General features: G+C 47.9%; 2 protein-coding genes across 3 annotated transcripts in view; one reads left to right on the top strand and one right to left on the bottom strand.

Moving 5' to 3' along the window:
* The window catches only part of LOC146007290 (killer cell lectin-like receptor subfamily F member 2), a 238,243-nt gene that overhangs the window by 58,524 nt on the left and 155,130 nt on the right, over positions 1–24,589 (bottom strand). The window lies entirely within an intron of this gene.
* LOC146007289 (C-type lectin domain family 2 member E-like) lies at positions 1,395–24,531 on the top strand. 2 transcript variants are annotated; one of them, XM_083145634.1, is made up of 7 exons: positions 1,395–1,683; positions 3,197–3,244; positions 15,532–15,630; positions 15,737–15,787; positions 17,576–17,748; positions 21,479–21,588; positions 23,664–24,531. In XM_083145634.1, exons 3-7 carry the CDS (start codon positions 15,576–15,578, stop codon positions 23,794–23,796), a joined length of 522 nt encoding a protein of 173 aa, XP_083001760.1. In that variant the 5' UTR covers positions 1,395–1,683; positions 3,197–3,244; positions 15,532–15,575; the 3' UTR covers positions 23,797–24,531. The 2 variants fall into 2 exon arrangements, with proteins under 2 accessions (XP_083001760.1, XP_083001759.1); XM_083145633.1 differs by having other exon boundaries at positions 1,395–1,799.

The following is a 24,589-nucleotide window of genomic DNA, read 5'->3' as shown; positions in this document are numbered from 1 at the left end:
TCTATGTCCACCCAGGCAGCAGATTTGACACGCATTGTCAGGTGAATAGCAGCATATGCACCAGAGCAAGTGTCACTTTAAAGAGCCTGTGACAGACATTGTTACAATACAATACATGTCTGCCCAGGCAAACATTGTAGCACTAACTTTGAAGACTCAGTACATACAGCCATGGTGCTGAGACCAACAGTTACTTTGAGTCACAATTAGCCTAGTGTCTACACCAGAGCTGGGCAACACCGGCCCTCCAGATGTTAATGAACTACACATCCCAGGATGCCTTGCATCAGTTTCAGCATGGCCACATAGCAAAACTAATGCAAAGCATCCTGGGATGTGTAGTTCGTTAACATCTGGAGGGCCGGTGTTGCCCAGCCCTGGTCTACACTGATAGATCTACAAAGTGGACACCGAAACTGTAAATTGACAGCACTGTCTGTATGACTGATTTAATTATTCATTAAAGGTGCACCACATCTGTTTGTCCACCATATGTACCCATGATTGTATTAGTACCTCAGACTGTGCCCTACCTTGATTTTTCCTAAATTGTGGAATCACAACCACCATCAGTACTAATACCCCAGACCGTGCTTCATTCTCAATACCTCTTTCGAAAAGTGGAATTATAACCACGCATAAAATACAGTGAACTCTGCACATATGTCTATAAATGACCTTATGAACCAGGTATTACACTGATGTAAGGATAATTTTAGGGCATACAGACAGTCTTATAACGTGGACATCAGATTTTAAGATCATTGCCATACAGCCATAGTTTTGAGAACATCGGGTGTCTGCTACACATTTGAATTGCACCACATCTATCCGGGTGCACTGACTTACAATTTCCTTGTAGTCCTGAGACTGCGAAAATTAACACTGTTTCCGTGATACTCTATTGACACAGTAATAATAAATACAGCATCCATCCCCATACATATGGGACACGAGACTTACAGTGTAAAGGCAGTTTAACCCACTGTATAGAGAGTTAGGCATTTGCAACCCTCTCTTTAAGCGGATATAACATTACAACCTGTGACATCATACAATACAGCATAACTGAATTAGAACAGATAAAAGTGCGTTGCCAAGTAGCCACCGTCCTTTTAAATACACCAATTCTATCTTTTGTCCATCACTCTCGCTTTGTTTCATGTGTGTTTTATATTTCGCAAGTTTTTAAGATTAATAAATAAAGGTTAGATTTTATTGTTTAATTATTCCTGTAACAGGTGCACCACACCAAGGACAATCCTTTTTCTTGTTTCTTTTTGAAACGTTGCGTCCATGATCTCACCATTGCAGTACTGAGGTGGTGTTATAGAAGCTGCTGCTGTAGCTGGGAAACCCGTCCTCCATCACACCTGTTCTCCAGCCCCCTCACACAGACACCCTGGATCCGGATTCTGTGTCCGGGTCTCTGTCCTCCTGCTGGCCGGGGCTTGGGTACTGCTGCTGCTGTGTCCGGCTTCCGCCTGCTGAGCCTGGTTGCCATGACAACCTGCGGCCAGCGGCGGTGGGTTCTCCGGGCACACAGCAGGCTGCCTCCTGCGCTGACACCGCCGTGGAGGTGCTGGGCCACGGGCGGGGAAAAGAAGATGGCGGCGGCGGCTCCGGGATTTTGGGGAGGAGGAGTTTGAAGTTCCTCCATCCCTGCCTCCCAGTTGCAGGGAAGTAAGGCACGGCTGTGTTTTGTTTGCGCAGGCAGCGGCAGCAAGGGTCTCACGGCTAAGTGACTGCTGAGAGTGGGGGTGCTGCAGGAAGCAGGGGAGTTGGACCGTCGGAACCAGGTGGGGGTCAGAATTAGTGGGTCTCATGTTATCCTAGGGGGAAACCGTTCTCCAGTTCCCAGGGTCTAGCGATGGGGGGCCGGGCTCGTTGGAAAGCCCTGGTCCTCAGCTACAAAAATAAAATAATCTATGTCTTCAATGACAGGGGGGCACATGCCCAGGTGCCCCCCCCCCCCCCCCCCCCCCCGAATCAGCCCTTGGCTTCTTCTTGGGACCATAATAATAAGGCATTTATATCCAGGGCTATTTTTGTGCAGGCTCCAGCAGGAACTGAGGCCCTTATTCTAGTTCACTCTTTCTGACAAAATATTTCTTAGATGGACAAAACCATGTGCACTGCAGGTGAGGCAGGTGTTACTTGGGCAGAGATAATTAGATTTGGGTGGGGTTTTACACCTGCCTCACCTGCAGTGCACATGGTTTTGTCCATCTAAGAAATATTTTGTCAGAAAGAGTGAACTAGAATAAGGGCCACAGTTCCTGCTGGAGCCTGCACAAAAATAGCCCTGTTTATATCCTTATAGTATTCCAAGGTGGGTGGCAATAGTGTGAAAGAGACAACAATACAATAATCATGAGAGAAGCCATGCTGTCTGCTTTGAACTTCCACCTACTGTAGTTTCAGAAGTTATAAGTAATGCTGAACACTCTATATTCTTTGTTCTTGTATAAGTAAGTTAAGCCCTGCACCCACACTAAGGGCCTTATTCTAGTTCACTCTTTCTGACAAAATCCTTCTTAGATGGACAAAACCATGTGCACTGCAGGTGGGGCAGATGTTACCTGTGAAGAGAGAATTAGATTTGGGTGGGGTTTACTTCAAAGTGAGATCTATATTGCAGTGTAAAAATAAAGCAGCCAGTATTTACCCTGCACAGAAACAAAATAACTCACCCAAATCTGATTCTCTCTGCACATTTTACATCTGCCCCACCTGCAGTGCACATGGTTTTGTCCATCTAAGAAGGATTTTGTCAGAAAGAGTGAACTAGAATAAGGCCCTAAAACAGAGATCACATGAAGCAGCTCCAGATTAAGGTCCAGGATAGGAATGTCTTGGTACAGGTAGACACCAGGATGGCAGGGGTGTGGGGGCATACAGATTCAGCATCTTCCCATGTATTTCCTTATCAATATGACGTATGGAAACTGTATATGCATGTATCTTTTGAGTATATAAATCCTGTCGGACTCACAACTTGTGTGTGGGTGCTTTAATTTGTCTCCCAATCGATTGGTATAGTTCTTACAGATCTAAGAAGGACATTATTTAAAAAGTGGAGGTTAATCCTCTGCAAGTGTAGGACATGTTTCCTCGCCTCTTTCCAGTGTCAGCGCTTTCTTCACATAAGTATCCCTGTCCATTTGCTTAAATGTAAATTTTTCTTTCTTTACAGGTTATTGCGAACCACTAACGGGGAAACAGTTCAATAAGTCTCTGTCAGGTAATAATAGGATGATAAAACTAATTGTATACAGTAGTAATCTACATATTATTGTTTTAACAATAACCTAAACATTGATTCTTGCAATAAAATCCCTTATAAATAAGAAGGACTCGTACCCTATAGGTTGGTCTACTGGACAAGCCTTGAAAAAGAAACCATTGTGGTTTGGAAACGCGTTGGCCATGGAGCAGAGGGTGGACAACACTGGACTGAACTGGGAGAGGCTTCAGAGAGGCCTGGTATATGTACTGTATTTGCTGGCGTATAAGACTACTTTTCCCCCTGAAAAACATGCCTCCAAGTGGGAGGGTCGTCTTATACACCGGGTGCACTTATATAACAAACTCTATATTTTGAGTGGAAATGTTGGGGGGTCGTGTTATATGACGGCAAATATGGTAACATCTGCCTATTTAAAATCACATACATTTCACTGACTTAAGGCCCCCATACACTAGCCGATTTTGGTCAGATTTCAGCCAGATCAGTCGGATCTGGCCGAAATCGGACCAAAATCGGCTAGTTTTGATGTCCCCTCAGATCCGATGCGCGGTCCCGTGCGCATCGGATCTGCGTCGGGTGGTCGGACCTGCTGCACGTCCGACCACCCGACTTGGGACCTAGTGGGGCGGGGCGGCGCGGCGGTGGAGGGAGCAGGGGGGGCTGGGGACGCTGCGGGGGACACAGGCAGCATAGAGCCGGGCAGGGGGAGCCGGCCGGGAGCTGTCAGTAATGAATAAAAAAAAAAAAGCCCATACAATGAATGGGCGGCCTGTGATTGGCTGAGCGCTCTCTCAGCCAGTCAGCAATTGGCTGAGAGAGCGCTCAGCAGCCAATCACAGGTTGCCCATTCATTGTATGGGCTTTTTTTTTTTATTCATTACTGACAGCTCCCGGCCGGCTCCCCCTGCCCGGCTCTTTGCCGCCTGTGTCCCCCGCAGCGTCCCCAGCCCCCCCTGCTCCCTCTACCGCCTCGCACAGACGCTGTCCCCCGCAGCGTCCCCAGCAGCGGGGGACACAGACGTGTCCCCCGCCCCCCTGCTCCCACCAGCTCCCACCTCTGTAGCCCCCCCCCCCTGCTCCCCGGGTTTTTTACATGTGATAAATCGAGACGATTTATCACATGTAAAGAATGGCACATCAAGTGCCAATCTAATCAAGCTCCCCCGAGGAGCAGCCGGGGAAGCTCAGGGGGAAGTCGGGGGCGACTTGTCCTAAGGACAAGTCGCCCTAGTGTATGGGGGCCTTAACACGCTAGACCCGGCGGTAAACCGCTCAACAACGGGTATATGAATAAGGGTGTAATATTATCCAAAAGGGTGCAGCATACTGATTCCCATAAATAAAAACTTCTGTATCAAGGCCGAAAATGAGAGAGAAAGCCACATTAATCCCGGTGGTAATACCGCTGACTGACGGGTGGTAAATCCTGTACGGACAGACAGAGGCTATTAAGCATCAGACTCCGAGTTAAAGAAAAAATTGGGAACAAGTATAGTAAATGTATGCATGCATGCCCCCTCTATTTACAAGATCCGGCGGATAAACCGCTTAAACACGGATACAGCGCATTTCTGCAGAATTAAAAGTGACACCCTTAACGGTATACAGCGTGGCTTACAGTGATTAATGTTCTGTACTTGGAACAGTGGATAGTGGCACCTACTGTCTCATACCTGGGATAATGCACTCTCCCTAAACCGGCCGGATTTGCTACATCAATATTAGATGCGCAGGTATACAGTGCGAGTATATTAATATGGCAACCACGTTAGCAAGCATTCTGAGGTGAATTGTAAGGGCTGAAACTTGATTGTTGTACAGACATTCCTCACTTAACAACCTACCTGTTTACCGACCACCCGGACTTACGACCTGGGCCTTCGTTTAGCGTCCGTGCTGTGACTCTTCGGACTTACGAGTCACGACCCCGCCTGCTCTGATTTACGACCTGCCCGCCTACCCTCTCGCAGTTACGACCTGCCCTGCCTGTTTAACGACAAGCGCCTCAGAAGTCTTAAAGGGTTTTATATATGCTCGTTTAACAACCAATTCGCTTAACAACTGGGTCGTAGGAACCGAACCTGGTCGTTAAGTGAGGAATGTCTGTATATTTAAAAGCACAGATATGGTTATGAAAACCCCCGTTCTCTGTATTTGACAAGAGAATGGCAACAATATACAACAAGCCCGACAAGGATATAAAGCTAAAAAAATTCCATGTAATAAGGAAGCTGCCACTAATTAAATGCAATTTGGCAGTAACCAATATCAGTTTATGACACAGGACTATTTATGCCGAAGATATTTGATCCATAAACTTGTTCACACACATGCATCCCTCTCTCTCTCTTTAATGAATTTCACAAATATTTTCATCTCTTTATTCACATATGTATCTTTTTAATATTTCACCACGTCAAGGAAATCAGGTCTCCTTTCTATATGAGACTCTTTTAATTATAATAACAATAAAAGTTAATTTTTACGTAAGAATTATTATTTGGTCCTCAGTGCACCCGTAAGGATACTTCTTGTCTTTGTGGGTGTTTTAGGTCTTTATTTAAGTAATGGGTAGCACCCCCTACACTAATCTTAGGGAAGATTTTATCTCCCTAATTTCAGAAATTTCTGGGGGAAGAGGACCATTATTACAGCAATAGAAAATACGGTACTTGTTTCCTAGCACGGCGCCCGTCGTGGGTGATCGCATACCTTAACTTAAGGTATGCGATGGACGCGACCGACACGATTTTAGGGCTATTTTTAGCCTTTACCCCCGACAATGAAAAAATCGTGTCCATCGCGTCCATCGCATGCCTTAAGTTAAGGTCCCGATGTGACCGACGCGATTTAACATTGAATGCATTGTATTCAATGTTAAATTCCTATATAAAATCGGGTCCATTGTCTGCCTTTATAATGGCAGACAATGTAACCGATGCGATGGACCCGATTATACATAGGTAATAATGTTAAATGGTCCAATGGACCCAATTTTTGATTGTATACCCACCCTGATGGGTAATTAGTATGTCATATGCACCCCCATTGTTAATGCCACCCCACGTTGAACGCCAACCCGAAGCCTGGCGAGCGCAGCGAGCCCGTGAGGGGCGACGGTACGCATCCTCTGACCTTTTCATACCCCCACTTTCCACATCAGTGTGGAGTCGATTTTATATAGTGTGGCTCGCGGGGCTCGCTGCGCTCGCCACGCTTCGGGCTCGGTAGCTCGCTGCGCTCGCCACACTATATAAAATCAACTCCACGCCGACGTGGATAGTGGGGGTATGAAAAGTTCGGAGGACGCGTGCCGCCGCCCCTCGCGGGCTTGCTGCGCTCGCCATGCTTCGGGTTGGCGTTCATCGTGGGGTGGCGTTAAGAATGGGGGGGGCATTTGACCCATCAGGGTGGGGATACAATGAAAATTGGGGTCTGAGGGGCATTTAACATTGGGGCCAATGTAAAAATTGCGTTGATCGCATCGCATGCGATTTGGTTGCATGCGATGCGATCGATGCGATTTTTTAGCACCCGATGGATACAATTTTCATCGCTTGCGCCGTGCTAGGAAACAAGTACCGAAAATACTAGTGCGGGAATTCTTCCCTTATTTTGTGTCCATAACATCTGCCTATTTTTCTACATATGCTATGTGGACATTTATACTCGCTCTGCTTTCTTCCATATACTGCAATTGAAATTGGATACCTGGGTGATCTAACAGTGATGTGACCACCCCCCAACAAGCGATTTGGGTCTACCTTAAACAGTAGACCAACCTATAGGGTACAAGTCCTCCTTATTTATAAGGGATTTTATCAAAAGAATCAATGTTTGGGTTATTGTTAAAAGGATAATACACTATTGTGTTTTTTTCTTTCTTTATTTTGGGTACCAATTTAATGAAAATAAGTTTCAGTGCCAAGGAAACTGTTGGTATATTTTTTTGTATTTATTTATGTTTTGTATGTAAGGTGATTTGTACAACTTGACAGTATCCTTAGCAGGGACTAGCGCAAGGTTATTCCAAAAATCTTTCCTTTTCAACATATATTCTATTTACTTTCATCTAGCTCAGGCATGTCCAACGTTGGCCCTCCAGATGTTGTGAAACTACACATCCCAGCATGCTTTGCCACAGTTTTGCTATTAGAGAATGCTAAAACTAATGCAAAGCATGCTGGTATGTGTAGTTTCAAAACATCTGGAGGGCCAACGTTGGACATGCCTGATCTAGCCCCTTAACAAAAATCAGAGATTGACATTTTTGCCAATCTGCACATGTGACCGAGTCTAAGGTGCGACTGGGTTCAGTGACCCTAGTAGTGTGGTTGTGACCAAGCTTTTGTGGTTCAGTCTGAACAATTCAGTCTTCTGCAATGTGAGTGGTGGGCAGTGCTGCTGCTGATGGGAGCGACTGTCCGTGTCCCGCCTGCTGATGCTCTCTCAGCTGAGGCTGCATACATGCCATGTAAAGTGGTATGCTTATGTACATGGCGAGGGATCCGCGTGTGTGTCTGTGGGGTCCCAGTGATGAGCATCTCTTACAGTCCCTCCCCCCAAGGTGATCTAGGAGACAGGGCTGCCATCAGAAATTGTGGACTGACACCTGAAATGCCTGGTGGGACCTCCGGTGTGTGTAGCACTGGCCACACTACTCAATCTCTACATTACTTCAAGGGAAATGTGAGCTTTGTTTATGACAAATTATACTTTATAAACTCCAGTCCTGGGTCCCCTTTCTTTCCAGGCCCGGGACTTGAGTCCGCGCAGTCCCCCCCACCACTGATGGCTGCCCTTCTGAGAGATATCCCTGCCCCTCCCCCCACTGACCCCCTTCCCTCCTCATAATTTTCTTCTCCCCCTCACTCCTCTCTATCCTGACCTCACCCCTCCCAATGCCCTGAAAACTCACCATCCCCTGAGACAACCCCACCCTGTGACTCCCCTCACACCTCCCTGTGCCTCCTTCACTACTTTATCGTGTGTATTAGGGATACTGTACATGCAGATGACCGGCGGTCAGAATACCAAGTGCCCAAGGCTGCAGCCTTATCAGCCTATTGGTTAATCAGGTCTGGTCTGGGCCTCAGAAGAGGGTCACCAGGCATCCATGGGTGTGCTGGGACCATAGTATATTAAAGTCCCCCATATTAGCTGTTTTCCCGGAGGCTGCAGCTATGACCGGTACCACAGCTTACTGTTTCAGTGTTACTTGGGGACCAAAAGGTGGTTCCTGTGGCAAGGAAAGGGCATAAGCAGGGTCCGGTCACTTTATGGGTTCTCCTGTTACCTCTAAGGGGCACAGGAGGCACAGTAAAGTAATTGAAAAAAGTTGCTTACCTGTATAATAAAGGCTCCATCTAGTCATAGTGGATGTCTTCATGCCCACGCTGCCAGTGACCTTTGTGAGGGCCTTCCGGATTAGGTGATTCTTTGGGTTGATTAAAAAAGGAGGAGGCCAGAGGCTGGGGAGCGTGGTATAGTTGAGGAGGCCAGAGGCTGGGGAGCGTGGCATAGTTGAGGAGGCCAGAGGCTGGGGAGTGTGGTATAGTTGAGGAGGCCAGAGGCTGGGGAGCGTGGCATAGTTGAGGAGGCCAGAGGCTGGGGAGTGTGGTATAGTTGAGGAGGCCAGAGGCTGGGGAGCGTGGTATAGTTGAGGAGGCCAGAGGCTGGGGAGCGTGGCATAGTTGAGGAGGCCAGAGGCTGGGGAGTGTGGTATAGTTGAGGAGGCCAGAGGCTGGGGAGTGTGGTATAGTTGAGGAGGCCAGAGGCTGGGGAGTGTGGTATAGTTGAGGAGGCCAGATGCTGAGGAGTGTGGTATAGTAGATTTCTTGCTTTGGTTTCTTATTAAAGTTGCTACAGTAGTGCAGTTAAGTGAGACTTTTTTTAAGTACTTACTGTACAGTAGGTTTTCTTTATGTACCTATTTGTGAATGAGACCACAAAATGTTGCATTTTGCAGTTGCTCCTTGCATAGGCGCCAAAACCGTGGGTGCTCCGGGGCCCGAGCACCCAGGGAAAGCGAGGAGCACCCATGGCACGGACCACAGCAGCGGGGTCCCAGCAGCGGATATGCTGTCAGCAGCGGGGGTCCCTGCGGCGCATAGGAACTAGTAGCGGTATTAATACCGCTGCTAGTTCCCATCTTCCGAAGGGACCCTGCTGCTGACGGCATATCCGCTGCTGGGACCCCACTGCGGGGCATCGTATATATTACATTACGCTTGCTGGGTATGTATTTGGCGTGCAACGTAATGTAGTTCTCCAAACACATATGTATTTTTTGAGCCAAAACCCTGAAGACGGGAAGTGAGGTGGACTTCTGCCTGTTCAAGGCAAACGCCACACAATATGCTCCGAACCCAAGCTGCTGGCCATCACTCCGCGCACCAATGTACGTGCCAAAACCCATGGCGCCTGCTGCATCCATGAAAATCTCAAGTACTAATTTGGAAACCGCCTCTTCCTACCATAAACAAACTCCATTAAAGTCAACAAGAATTCTCCCATGTTGCTAAATCACGCCTAATTTTTTGTGATAGGCACAGGAAATGATGCAGCCTACGAATGCCAACCGTTGCTCTTTCCAAAATCCTACCCATGGGTATTACTCTAAAAGCAAAATGAAAGAAGCCTAATAATGACTGGGCCTGTTTAAGTGTAAGCTTTCCCGCCGCTAACACAAAAAGAATCTCGCCGTGCAAGCGTTTAACTTTATCCGCAGGGAGTCTGCAGAGACCCTCTAATGTCGATGCCTAAATACACTCTTGATTCACTCTTGTTTTGTCCTCAGCTAACGGGACCCTGAAACTACTAAAAAGTGACAAGCCATTTCTTGCAGAGATCCGAACCCGTCGGACCCACCAACAAGAAACCATCTAAATAATGAGTTATGCTATTATCTCCAGTAGCCTCCTGCAAACAACATTGCAGGACAGTACTGAAGAATTCAAAATAGGCGCAGGAGATAGAGCAACCCATGGGCAGGCACCTAACATTGCAATACTCCTTAGCAATGGCATCATCACTGAAGCCCCCAAGGACAAGACAGATGTTGAATTAGACAACATTTTCTGGGTACTTTTTGGGGTATCAAACAGGCAGGGACACTAAATCTGGAATGGGTGCTAACTCGAAGGGACCGATCATTCTACTGAATGCTACTTTGACCCATACCTTTTCCCTAATGATATCCATAAATTCCAAAGCCAAACGCAGGTTCCTGACCGGACCCTGCCCAATCACACCCAAGATTGGCAATGGAAAGCCCTTCAAAGATCCAAATTCAAAATTCTGCCTCTACCCTCAAGGGAAAATTAGACAACCATGGAAGAAGCAACAATAACTTTTTTGGAGTTGGAGCCCTATTCAACGACGGGAGCCATGGGACAGCGACTTTGCATCGCGAGGGATATGACCCCTGCTCCTGCCGTTGTCAGTTTGGACAGTCCTTAATGGCATGGCTATTACCGCATCTAAGGCAGGAATGTCGAAAACAACATTTTACACCTAATCTATACTGGCCTTTGGTAAATGCAAAACATTTCCCATGGTCAGATGTAGATGCGCCAGACGTATTACCGTACTGACGAGTTCCTGACTGCCTAACCCAATTCCTGCTATCCGCTTTGCGAGCCGTTCCCGTGGTTTGAGTGACTTCGACATAAAGCTCCATGTCCTTTTTCCCAAACTCGTAAACAACCTGACCGTGTTACTTCCGCCTGAATTGCTCAACAAAACTTCGCCAGTTTATACAAGGTAACCAACAGGTGAAAAATAAGGATTTGGTAGCGAACCAAATTCATGTATTCTTCTGGATGGGTCTCTAAAGCTGGCCATACATCAGAAAGATCGATCTTAAGAAATCCCAGGCAGTCCTTGGTGGTTTTGGGACACACAATCTACTCACAATCCATCATACAATCAGTCATACAATCCATCTGCTGATTGATTGTATGATTGTGTACACAAGATGTGCACACAATCTGCATACAATCCATCTTACAATCAATTGAGATTGTATGATTGGGTACAATATCTTTCTGATGTATGGCCACCTTTAGTAACATGCTGCAAATAAGAGCAAATTAGTGCAGGATCTAAAGGAATCTTCACTAAAGGAGCAATTTTTTTAGCAGCTAGTAGGGCTCTCCTATCCTTGCTGGTAAGGGCAAATATATTAACATAACGACCCTTCCAAATCCTATCCTGAGCACGAGGGCACAATGCACTGAGTCCGATTCAATGGTCACATTAGAAGAGTCAAAGCTAGAAGCTTGATGTGACCTACGCTTCCTTCTCTTAACCCTGTGATCTCCACCATCAAGGTAAAGTTTGGACGTCAAGGTAAAGTCTGAACCCCTACGCCTTCATCTTTTTTTATGTGAGCCTGAGGATTTTCCTTGCGTGGAAACCCTCTTCCCCGAGGAAGATGTCGAGCAACTCATGGACTAATTAACTGAGTCGCCAGCCACAGGTTGTCCAGAGGAGGAAACCCCGGCTATGGCAGCTAACGCAGGTGACAAAACCTGCAAGATAGCAGCGGCTAAAGCGCCCCCGGCTGAGCTAGTGTGACCCTGTACACCTGGACCGATGATTAACAGGGCATAACCACCGAAACTACAGCGGTGCAAATGGAGGAAATGGCTGATGCGTCCTATACCCACTGATGAGAAGCACTAGAAACCCCGTTGATTTCGTTGGCATAAGACCGACCCTAAACCACTCTATTCCTGTCAGAGGACATCAAGGCTTCCCCACCACCATCCATGGATGAAAGTCCAGAAGCAAAGCATCTCCTATCTTGTCTTCTGCTCCTGGTATTAACATGTGCTGCGGGTGATCCAAGGTATCTGACCTCACATCATGATTATTTTTGCCACGCCTTTTATGACCCGCTCCATCCAGAGCCGGGTCACTCGCCTGAACAACAGCACATCACGTCATTCCCCTGGTGAATTAATGGCATTGAAGGACTCAGGACTCATCACAGTTATACCACTGTGGGTGGGTCTAATCTGCCCCAGGCTGTGGCACTACTAACCCAGCAACACGCCTGTACCTAGCCAACATGACAATGCAAAACAATAATCCAAAAGAGTGACAGAAAAAGGGGGCTAAGTATAGAAATAGGAGCACAGAGTGGAGGGCCAAAGGTTCCCCGTCCCTGGTGAAGATGATTATACAAGAAGCAATATCCAGCATGGGATGCTGCTGCTTTATACAAAGCCGGCCTTGCAGCCTGAGCTCCTCCATCTCCCCCTAAATTGGGCTGATGGCCGATGCACAGGGGGTTTCAATGCACTCAGAACCCCCCCTGCATGCGCATAGTGATGTATTTATAACTTCAGGGGTCCGGTGCCAGCTACTCTGTGCCCCCCAGACGGCAGCAGAGAAAAACAATTGAATAAGCAGTTTCCCACTGCAGTTTACTGTGAGTATATTTATTGGGACTACTCTTTATAGAGTTTGATGGCAGATAAGACCCACATGGCCAATCTAGTCTGCCCATGTACATAACTAAATGAAAAGGGTTTTTTGTTGGGACCCAATAAACCTACAGTTTAATTTTGGAGTGGATTCATAGTGCTATCAATACTATAAACCAGACCTGGCCAACCTGTGGCTTTCCAGCTGTTGTGAAACTACAAGTCCCAACATTCCTTGCCAGAGTTTTGCTATCAGGAAATGCTAAAGCTGTGGCAAGGCATGATGGGATGTGTAGTTTCACAACAGCTGCAGAGCAACAGGTTGGCTAGGTATGGACGGTGTAATGGTTATATTACTGCCTCACAGCGCTGAGGTCATGGGTTCTATCCCCACCATGTGTTATATATACGGGGCAGTATGGACGGTGTAATGGTTACATTACTGCCTCACAGCGCTGAGGTCATGGGTTCTATCCCCACCATGTGTTATATATACGGGCAGTATGGACGGTGTAATGGTTACATTACTGCCTCACAGCGCTGAGGTCATGGGTTCTATCCCACCATGTGTTATATATACGGGGCAGTACGGATGGTGTAATGGTTACATTACTGCCTCACAGCGCTGAGGTCATGGGTTCTATCCCACCATGTGTTATATATAGGGGCAGTATGGATGGTGTATTGGTTACATTACTGCCTCACAGCGCTGAGGTCATGGGTTCTATCCCACCATGTGTTACATATACAGGGCAGTACGGATGGTGTAATGGTTACATTACTGCCTCACAGCGCTGAGGTCATGGGTTCTATCCCACCATGTGTTATATATACGGGCAGTATGGATGGTGTATTGGTTACATTACTGCCTCACAGCGCTGAGGTCATGGGTTCTATCCCACCATGTGTTACATATACAGGGCAGTACGGATGGTGTAATGGTTACATTACTGCCTCACAGCACTGAGGTCATGGGTTCTATCCCCACCATGTGTTATATATACGGGGCAGTACGGATGGTGTATTGGTTACATTACTGCCTCACAGCGCTGAGGTCGCGGGTTCTATCCCACCATGTGTTACATATACGGGGCAGTACGGATGGTGTAATGGTTAGCATTACTGCCTCACAGCGCTGAGGTCATGGGTTCTATTCCCACCATGTGTTATATATATACGGGGCAGTACAGATGGTGTAATGGTTACATTACTGCCTCACAGCGCTGAGGTCATGGATGGTGTAATGGTTAGCATTACTGCCTCACAGCGCTGAGGTCATGGGTTCTATTCCCACCATGTGTTATATATATACGGGGCAGTACAGATGGTGTAATGGTTACATTACTGCCTCACAGCGCTGAGGTCATGGGTTCTATCCCACCATGTGTTATATATACGGGCAGTATGGATGGTGTAATGTTTACATTACTGCCTCACAGCGCTGAGGTCATGGGTTCTATCCCACCATGTGTTATATATACGGGCAGTATGGATGGTGTAATGGTTACATTACTGCCTCACAGTACTGAGGTCATGGGTTCTATCCCCACCATGTGTTATATATACGGGGCAGTACGGATGGTGTAATGGTTACATTACTGCCTCACAGCACTGAGGTCATGGGTTCTATCCCCACCATGTGTTATATATACGGGGCAGTACGGATGGTGTAATGGTTACATTACTGCCTCACAGCGATGAGGTCACGGGTTCTATTCCCACCATGTGTTATATATACGGGGCGGCACGGACGGTGTAATGGTTAGCATTACTGCCTCACAGAGCTGAGGTCATGGGTTCTATTCCCACCATAACTCCAACTGTGCGGAGTTTGTATATTCTCCCCGTAGTTGCGTGGGTTTCCTCCGGGTACTCCGGTTTCCTCCTACAATCCAAAAATATACTGGTAGGCTAATTGGCACCTAACAAATTAACCCTAAAATGTCTGTGTGTGCGTGTACATGTAGTAGGGAATATAGATTGTAAGCTCCACTGGGGCAGGGAGTGAATGTTCAACTACAGTATACTCTGTAAAGCGCTGCGGAATATGTGTGCGCTATATAAGAAACTGTTAATAAATAAATACATAAATAATAGGCCTGTTATAAGCCTTCCGGCAAAGTTAGTGGCTGCCTATATTTTGCCTAATCAAAAATCTTTCAGTAGGAGGGCCCACCAGAGAAGAGATGGGGGCAGAGCATTGTAGCATAAGGCTGCTTTGGTCCCCAACATAGGGAAGGATTAAGTATTCTCCCTACATAGGGAAGGATAAGTACCATCTCCTTTTCTTGTCCCTCAGAGTAACCTAAATTAATATTTTTATATTAAAAAAATCTAATAAAAAATCCCAAAACATGAGATAACCCGATGAGGCAAATTATCTTCAAGCTTCTGCCCAATCTGGCGGAGCTACAGTCACTATTACATTTGATCTGTTGGGCCATCAGGAGCTGCTGGTACCCTCATTGGATTATCTATATTTTACTTTGCACAAATAACATATTTTCAGGTTAAACCATTAATATATTATTGTACAGCTGCTGTTCCTTGCTGTCTGATTATAGATATCTCTACGTTTGGGTTAATCTTATAAGGTGCGATATGCGGTCAAGGCATTGAACCTACGGTTGGCAATGGCACCCAACCTTGCACCCTTCCTGGACTGGTTTGTTTCATTCAAACAATATAGCTTGGAGCCTTATGTATGAATTCAGCCTGCATAAAGTGTTCTGCAATGATTTGCACCCACAAGGAGATCACTGTGGGTAATAGGAGGGACCCCTTTATGTTGTCTTAGAATTCTTTTTGTCTAAATCTTTTTATCTTTTTATATATAATCAATTTTAGAAGGAAGAAGAAATCTGCGTCTGATCCTGGCTAATGGGTTATTGATGACCGTTCTTTTAGTTGTGCAAATCCTTGTAACAGCTGTTCTCGTCGGGGCAGGTAAGCACCAACATCTGAGCGCAGTAACACCATAATCTGCAATACACAGACAGGACGGCGGTGCCCAGAGGACGCTCATTAAACTGTGATCTTTCTTGGGTTCCAGGTCACCATCCTAAAGAAAATAATGAGAGATCCACACCAAATACTTCTTTATGTAAGTTAAATGTACACATGGTTGGAATGTACACATGGTTGGAATGCGCACATGGTTGGATTTTACTCTTTTATATTGTGCTTCACTTAATAAACCTGTATCTGTAATGCTGCCCACTAATGACACTAAGATGACCGGATTTACCGGGCTACTTCTACAACGCAGCTATTCCTTCTCCCATAGACACCCCTCCTGTATTTTCTTGCCCCTGGGACTTCTGCCCATGTCAGGGATGGCAGCCTCTGTAGGCAGATGGTCAGAGCAGGCAGAGATGGTGCAGCAACAAAATAAAAATGTAATCAAGGCAGCATTGTTGGAATGAAAGCATAAAAAGTTTATTTCATTTGTACAATATGGATTAAAACACTGTAATCCGTCCAGTGGTGGAATATTAATAGGACACTTATATCAATTAATACCACAATGCAACACACCAATCTAGAATTCAATTATAATCCTGGCTCATCGCTGCAACAGGGGAAAATCATTTTATGGTGAATCAGTGGGGGGGGGGGGTCACGTGTTCGGCAGTTACCTGCTCTCTGGGCACTGGCCACCCAGTGAGCAGGTTTAAATTGGGTCTAGTGTGCCCACATTTGGATAGTCCATTACATTCTGGCCCTTATTCATGTCCGTTTGTTCGAACCCCGTCAGTGGGGGGGGGGGGGGTGCGAGTGACCAGTGGGGACTAGTGACGTGGGATGGGGGGTGTTACCGACCAGTGGGGACTAGTGGCCAGGGGGGGGGGGGGGTTTGCAGTGCTAGTGACCCAGGGCATAGGTGCCGATTCTGTGGGTGCTCAAGGGCCCAAGCACCCACAGGAATTAATGAGCACCCACATGCCCGTAACTCCAGAGTCCCAATGCCGGGCCACTGTATTTGCTTGTTGAGCCTTTCAACAGGCTTGAGCACCCACCAGCAAAAACATAAATAGGCACCTCTGACTCAGGGAGGTGTGTGTGTGTGTGTGTGATAGCGCTACTGACCCGGGGGGGGGGGGGGGGGAGGCGAGGTGGTGCCGCTGCTTACCCTGCTTCGGTACCATGCTCGCCGGCACCATATACTGAAGCTGTCGTGAAGCTTGATGACGTCAACCATGAGCGACCAGCAGGCGGCCGTGGCCATCGGCAAACTGGTCAAAGCCGCGGCCATTTTTTCATGGGGCCAAATGTGGTCCAGCACACCCAAATGTGGTCCAGCACACCGGGAAATGGCCCAGTTTACCGGCGGCCCAATCCACCCCTGGTGGTGCACCAGCCCGGGTCATTTGCATATGGCAACGCCTAGCGTTTCATGGGCGTTCCCATGAGAGTTCTGGGTGTTCTCATGCAAATGCTCCGATGACGCGGGTGCTGGGGGTGGCTAGCTGAGATCACCGGATGCCAGTTGCCCGCCCACTTCCTCCCGAGCAGCCACGCATATGTAAGTGACTTCACACGTAAATGTGTGCACCTTCGCCATCATTCGATGGTCATCGACTATCATTGATGAGGGTGGATCCCACTAGGCTACGAATGGATGTGACTGTGCATCATCCATTAGCAGGGCCTGTGAATTGGTGGCGGCCAGGCCACCATTCGCAAGGCGGGGTTTGGTGGACTCGCAAGGCTGCGAAATTGACCAGAATAACCCCCTCAGTGTAGCATCAGTCACACAGACACAGACGTCACATGGATTATTTCAAAGATTCTAGAGAACACATCAGTAGAATTGCTGTGATCTTTTAATGTAACTTTGCAAAACCAAAGACGATAAAATGCATTTTTCCCAATTATTATGTGGTTACAGCACAGTTGCCAGAAAAATACATAATAACAGCTTCACCATGTGTGGATGACTGGGTCTGGTTCCGGGGCAAATGTTACTATTTCTCTGAGACTGATGACACATGGACCCACAGCCAGAGCTTCTGCTGGTCACATAATTCATCCTTGGTGACGATTGATACTGCAGAGGAGCTGGTGAGTGTGACCATAAATGTTTTAGCTGTACATGCATTACACTACATTATACTGGGGACACATTACTATGCTCCATTAACGGTTTTCCTTGAACTCTGCTGTCATTGACGATATCGGGTCTCATTCAGGTTGGATTGTTAATCGGAGAAATTGCAGTTGATTGCCCCACTAATTAGGTGTAATTAGGTGGCATAGAGAAATGAGTTCCCCCAGCTCTGCATGACCACTTTAAGCCCTGTCAAGGATACAATTAGAGGTTAGAATTCAGCTTTTTTGCAACATTATTGTCAGCAGCAACAATGATATTGTGAAAAACCACACTAAGCAGCTCCCGCACTTGCCTGCGGCATCACGGGCCTGGTCATAGGCGTGCGCAGCCCATTTTATTAGTGGGTGCACAATAGAGGGGCGTGTCTATCACCGCCTACTGGGCGTGTCTAGTGCTGCCTACTGGGCGTGTCTATAACCGCCTACTGTGCATCAATGCAAACTAAATAACATTAAATAGAGTATACAGTGTTGGCCGGAACTCACGCAGATGATTTAATTGTATATAACAAAGCAGTGATATCAGATAGCCGCATACACACTAGGCAATATTTGTCACAATATTGCTCAGAAAGGGGCATATTACATGCTAGTTGCTAAGGGGATTACATGATCATTCCAGTGGGGATTATATAGTTGTTGTCAGGGGGGGTTTACAGGCTTGTTGCCACACCACCAAAGCACCTCCCTCCCTACGGCAGTGGCACATACACAGACGTTGATAACATTGAACATGGGCATCTGCTGCCGGCAGAGAGGAGGGGACAGGGTGGCAGCGGTGGAGAGAGAAGAAGCACGGAGGGCCAGATGTATCAAGCTTCAAAAAGGGATAAAATGGAGAGTGATAAACAGCTAGCCAATCAGCTCCTACCTGTCATGTTACAGGCTGGGTTTGGAATATGACAGGTAGGAGCTGATTGGCTTTTTGTTTATCACTTGCCACTTTATCACTATATCACTTTTATGAAGCTTGATACATCTGGCCTTGAAGGAGAAGGGAGTCCCGGGCAGCCAGGTCTCTCCAGTGGGGGACCGGACATTACACAGTGTGACCTGTGTCTGCCCTGTTAAAGCACCATCCGCACGTGAGCCCCAGTAACTACTACCCCTTTACCTCCATAGAAGAACTGTGTGCGGAGCTGCAGCTGGGTCATGCAGCCGCCAAGGACAGGAGGGAGCAGGGAAGCCACTGATACAAGCAGCGCCACTGGTATTTCACATGCGCCACTGCACTGCCTACTTTAAACAAATCAGTGCTTGTAGTCTGGGTCCAGAGCCAATCAGGTGCTGCCACTGCCTCACTGAAAATTCCAGCTAGCTTGCAGAAGGCGACGGCGCCGCATGAAATACCAGTCCGACGGCACTGTTTGTATTAGCGGCTTCCCTTCGCTCTCCTGTCTGTGAGTGGCAGCGTAACAGGCATCACCGCAGCAGGAGGAGGGGAATGCAGGCGGGAGGTCGGGTACGCGCTGAGCCTGTGACACCACAGCATTGTGCGCCGTGAGGTCTATAGGGGCAGAACCTGGTGCTGACTTCAATGGAGCCCCTACCGCACCTCAGGTCTGTGTGCCGCAGCAGCAACACCCGGCCATCGTGACCTATTTGGTGCGCGGGCTGGAGACCGGCGGCAGCAGGCAAGTAATGCAATCCTGACTGCCACCGGCCATGAATGAATTTTGCATGCAACTGTGTGGGGGGTGCTGGCGGTCATTAGGAGGTGCCTGTGCACCCCCGGCACCCCCCGTGCGCACGCCTATGGGCCTGGTACTCCTTACAGACTTCTCCGGCGCTGGCTCCCCCAAGCCGCCGCGGGGTCTGCAGGGGTCTTGTTACGCAACTGCTGCACCCCACTGCCCACATACATTACACTACTAGTGCTAACTTGCACCTCTCTCCATGCACACACTACATTATTCTACCACTTCGACCCCAAACCCCCCCACACACAGGCCCTGTGTGCATTCATTTACAAACACGAAACCTCTCTGCCATGTTACGTTGCTACGTGTTATACATCTGTGAGCAGCTGATATTCATATAATATATTGGGTGAAATGTAATAGGGTGCGATTTTTTTTTTTTGCGTTTTTTTCCGAAAAAATATGCAGTTTTCGGGCATTTCCCGAAAATCGCATATTTTATATGGTGCGATTTGCGGCAAAAAATTCGCATTTTTTGCAGCGAAATCGCACATATTGAAGTGGTGATTTTAAGTCACACTTCAATTCGCATCCAGATGTTTTCCCATTGGAAAGCATCTAACTCGCACATGTAATAGGGTGCGAATCGTGCGATTTTTTGTAAAGGTTACCAAAATCACAAAAAAAAATAGACCAGGTTCTGGCTGGCGAGTTTGACAGAACCATGCACAGATCATTGTGATCTTTGCATGGTTCTGTCCAAAAAAAGGGTTAAAAAAAAATTAAAAACAAAATGCGTGGGGTCCCTCCTCCTGAGCATAACCAGCCCCGGGCTCAAAGAGCCGGTCCTGGTTTCATAAAATCACAGAAACAAGCAAGTCAGGGTTCTGTGTATTTTATAAAACCAGCACCAGGCTCAAGGTCCGGGACTGGTTCCCAAAATACAGGTGACAAAATGACTAGGGGTCCCCCGTATTTCAAGAACCAGCACCGGGCCCAACCAGCCAGCAGGGTAATGCCACAGCCTGGGGGAGACTTTTTATACAAGTCCCCCCCGGCCAAAGCATTCAGCCCTCTGACCGGTCAGCATGGGCAGGGGTCCTGGGGAAGTGGGGACCCCCCAAAGAAGGGGACCCCCCCCCCTCCAGAACTTACCTGCCCATGCTGAAGCCCGGGGCTGTCCTCGATGCCCCTGGGCTGTGGGCATCGAACTGATGATTGTGTAAAAAAATAGAACAACTATTGTATACTGCTGTGGCACTATGAGTCCCAGCAAGCCTGCACCACATGCAGGGACTTGGAGAACCACAAGTCCCAGCATGTGGGGAAATAAAGGGCCGCTGGGACACACACCTTGAGGAGCATGCGCACAGACATTACAACTGAGCGCACAAAGCAGAAGTGGTCCCTTTTTGCAGTTGTGGACTCAATTAATGTGTGTTTCACCCATTAACGTCATTGTGTGCTGTATTTTGAATGTTTAAATGTTTAATATCATTTTGAAGTAAAGTTAACACAAATGCTGAATGTCATTTTCCAGTTATATATAAGTGACGCACAAAAATTTAAATTTCATTCCAAAGTTGCACAGCCAAAATCTTTAGCCGCACACAGCCTTCGTAAAATTAGAGGGAACATTGCCCGCGATACCTGTGATGTGGGCTGCAGGGGTCTCTGTCACCTCCCAGCAGCTGCCAGCGTCCCCCTGCATCTCCTCCTCCCCCCTGAAGCCGGATGTCCTCCCGGCTGTGACACCAGGGGGAGGAGGAGATCAAAGGAGGACGGGTGGGGGGAGGGCGCGCGGACGGCCATAGGCTTCTATACCCTGCCTTGCGAAAACGGGGAGGACGGGTATTGATACGTAGGAAAGTGCAGTAAAACGGGGGTTTTACCGCATTTTCCCTTTAGTACATCTCGCCCTACATATGCGAAATCGTGGCAAAAAATTTGATTTTTTAATGTGCGATTTGGTGCGTTTTTTCTCTTACGAAAAAAATCGCACCCTATTACATTTCGCCCATTATGTCTTCTATTCCCGACAGAGGTTTTTGTTCAGATTTAAGGGCATAGACAATCAGTGGATCGGTCTGAGGTGGAGCAGTGATCGGAATGTCTGGACCTGGACTAACGGAACATTATACAATGAGCAGCTGTAAGTGACTATGTTATAGGCTTCATTACCAATCTTACTGCATGTTCTGTTCTGTCCCGACAGCAGCACCAGTGATTACATATTTCTATACCAGTGGTTCGCCCAACAAAAGGTAGATATGGCCTTAGGTCGACACCTTATTAGGTCGACATGGGCCTCAGTTAGACAGGGTCATTCATAGGACACAAGCATTAGGTCGACATGGGGATGGTCAACAGTCAAAAGGTCGACACGGGGGTTTCACATTTTTTTGTCTGGAATGTTGACACATTCAACATGGACACTGAAAAAGTGGACCGCTCCGCACACTATTATATTCTCCCTCCACGCTTTAGTGGATTGTATGGCATGAAATACCACCTGTCGGCATATATCGACTCCCCCAAAAAGGTGAAAATCCCATGTCGACCTTTTGGCTGTTGACATTACCCATGTCAACCTAATGCCTGTGTCAACCTAATAACCATGACGACCAAAGTCTATGTCGACCTAATCAGGTGTCAACCTAAGGCCAAGTTGAACTTCAGTGGTTGACCTAAGGTATGTCGACCTTTTGACTGTCAATCTAATGACCGTTACCCTATAAGAGACAGTAAGTGACTAGAATACCGTTTTCAGACCGCAAATGCCGGGTTACACCGGCAGTTGCGGGGGGGGGGGACACAGGTCCCATCCCCAGAGCTACATGGCATATGCGGTCTGAAAGCTCTGACACTGACCCGGCTTATTGCCATGTCGGTGATGTCACACGGGGCGGAGCAGAGCGGCGGCGCGTCATCAGGGGCTTGGGAGGAGGCAGCACTTGGAGCTGACAGTGCTGCCTCCTCCATACTTTTCTAAGTACATCCCATGGTGGCAGGCTGTGGGGTGTGTGTGTGTGTGTGTGTGTGTGTGGGGGGGTAATATGATTATGGGAATACTACTGCTGCTGTTCTACATATTAGTAGTAGTTCTGGTACTCTTTACCTAGAACGGCGCCAGCGATTGAAATCGCGGTCGTCGGGGGTAAAAATCGTGGTGATCGCGGGCATCGCGGGTAAATCGGGATGGCCGCGATGCCCGCGATGACCGCGATCACCGCGATTTTCCCATAGGGAACAATGTTAAAACGGCAGATTGACCGCGATTTTACTGTTAAATGCCTCAATGGACCCATTTTGGGGCCAAATAGGCCAAATTGACCCTTAAATGTCCCCCCAAATTTTTAACGCCACCCCACGATCCACGCCAACCCGAAGCATGGCGAGCGCAGCGGTACGCGTCCTCCGACCTTTTCATGCCCTACTATCCACTAGGGCGTGGTGTGAGAATATAATAGTGTGGCGAGCCACCGAGCCCGAAGCGTGGCGAGCGCAGCGAGCCCCGCGAGGGGACGCGGATACCTTCACAGGTAGACGCGTCCCCTCGCGGGCTTCACAGGTGTCCGCCTCGCCACGGACACCTGTGAAGCCCGCGAGGGGACGCGCATAACTGTGAAGGTATCCGCGTCCCCTCGCGGGGCTCGCTGCGCTCGCCACGCTTCGGGCTCGGTGGCTCGCTGCGCTCGCCACACTATTATATTCTCACACCACGCCATAGTGGATAGTAGGGCATGAAAAGGTCGGAGGACGCGTACCGCCGCCCCTCGCGGGCTCGCTGCGCTCGCCACGCTTCGGGTTGGCGTGGATCGTGGGGTGGCGTTAAAAATTTGGGGGGACATTTAAGGGTTAATGGGCTCTGTGGCCCATTTAACATTGATTCCTATGGCCAAATCGGGTGGATTGAGCCATTTAACAGTAAAATCGGGTCCATCGCGCCTTTTAACATTGATTCCTATGGGAAATCGGGGGCATCGCGTCGCGGGCATCGCGGGTACATTTATGGCCGGCCGCGACGCGACCGACACGATTTCCATGTTTAACATTGGTTTCAATGGGAAATCGCGGGCATCGCGTCGGTCGCGTCGCGGCCATACATAAATGTACCCGCGATGCCCGCGACGGGCGCCGTTCTAGGTAAAGAGTACCGTAGTTCTCCCTATTGTAACATTGTGATGCTTTCAATCACAACTCACTGTTACCTTTTTGATTCTCCAGATTTCCAATCCATAGCTTGTCCGGCCATGCTGATAAATCCGAGTGTGTTTTCCTGCATCAGAATCAGGTCAAGAGTGAGAACGGAAATTATCCCAAAAAATGGATTTGTTCCACGGCTAGTTGTTTTTCCTGAGCAGAGCAATGATCATGTGATTCATGTTAGTGTATGAAACTGGCCAGACAGGGAAGACTTTGGCGCAGTTGGCCGGCTTAGCAGGCATTATTCCAGTGCGTGTGACTAACATTCCCTGTATTATCTCCATTGCTGATGAGGGTGGGGTAGCAGAGATCGGTGGGGAGGCAGTGGAGGGCTGCGGCGGGCTCCATCAGAACGGGGTGTGCAAGCATTTCTTGCAGATGGCGGCGATTGGTGATAGAATCGCAATCGCAATCTAATGAGAGCTGCTCCATCTGTATGTAATAGGGTCCAAACCCATCATAGGTGGGAGCCGACCGCCGGTATCTGATATTTTCTTAAACCTGCAATCATTTACAAGGTGGTATTGGTTGGTTTTGCCTTGTGAAAGGTTGCCGCTTTAAAAAAAATATATAATTCTATATGCCCCTATAGTTGAGTGTAGGTATAATATTGCAGCACACAGGTGTATAATAGTAAACCTACTGCATTAGATTCGGCACCCATTCTTCTTTTTAGTCACAGTATGGGGATATGTGGGGTTTATATTCCTGGATGTGGATTTTTGTGTTTGTGCTGATTGTCATTGTCTAAAATCTACGGTACTCTTTCCTAGAACGGCGCCCACGATTTTGATCTTGGGCATCGCAAGGTAAAAAATCGCGTCAGTCGCATCGCATGCGGCCAAAAAAACGCATGCGATGCGACCAACGCGATTACCGCGATTTTACATAGGGAACAATGCTAAATGGCCCACAGACCCCAAATAGCCACCCTGAAGTGTGAAATG

This window comes from Crinia signifera, chromosome 6, assembly GCF_055691185.1.
Source record: "Crinia signifera chromosome 6, ASM5569118v1, whole genome shotgun sequence".
Lineage (NCBI taxonomy): Eukaryota > Metazoa > Chordata > Amphibia > Anura > Myobatrachidae > Crinia > Crinia signifera.
The sequence above is the reverse complement of the archived record's forward strand: the minus strand, read 5'-3'. Positions and strand labels throughout refer to the sequence as shown.

Bases quoted from the DNA above. Each gene is read 5' to 3' on its own strand.
- LOC146007289 (XM_083145634.1), top strand. From the start codon at position 15,576: ATGACCGTTCTTTTAGTTGTGCAAATCCTTGTAACAGCTGTTCTCGTC. The intron at 15,631-15,736 runs GTAAGCACCAAC...CTTGGGTTCCAG, and splicing joins AGCTGTTCTCGTCGGGGCAG to GTCACCATCCTAAAGAAAAT. The intron at 15,788-17,575 runs GTAAGTTAAATG...ATGTGGTTACAG, and splicing joins CACACCAAATACTTCTTTAT to CACAGTTGCCAGAAAAATAC.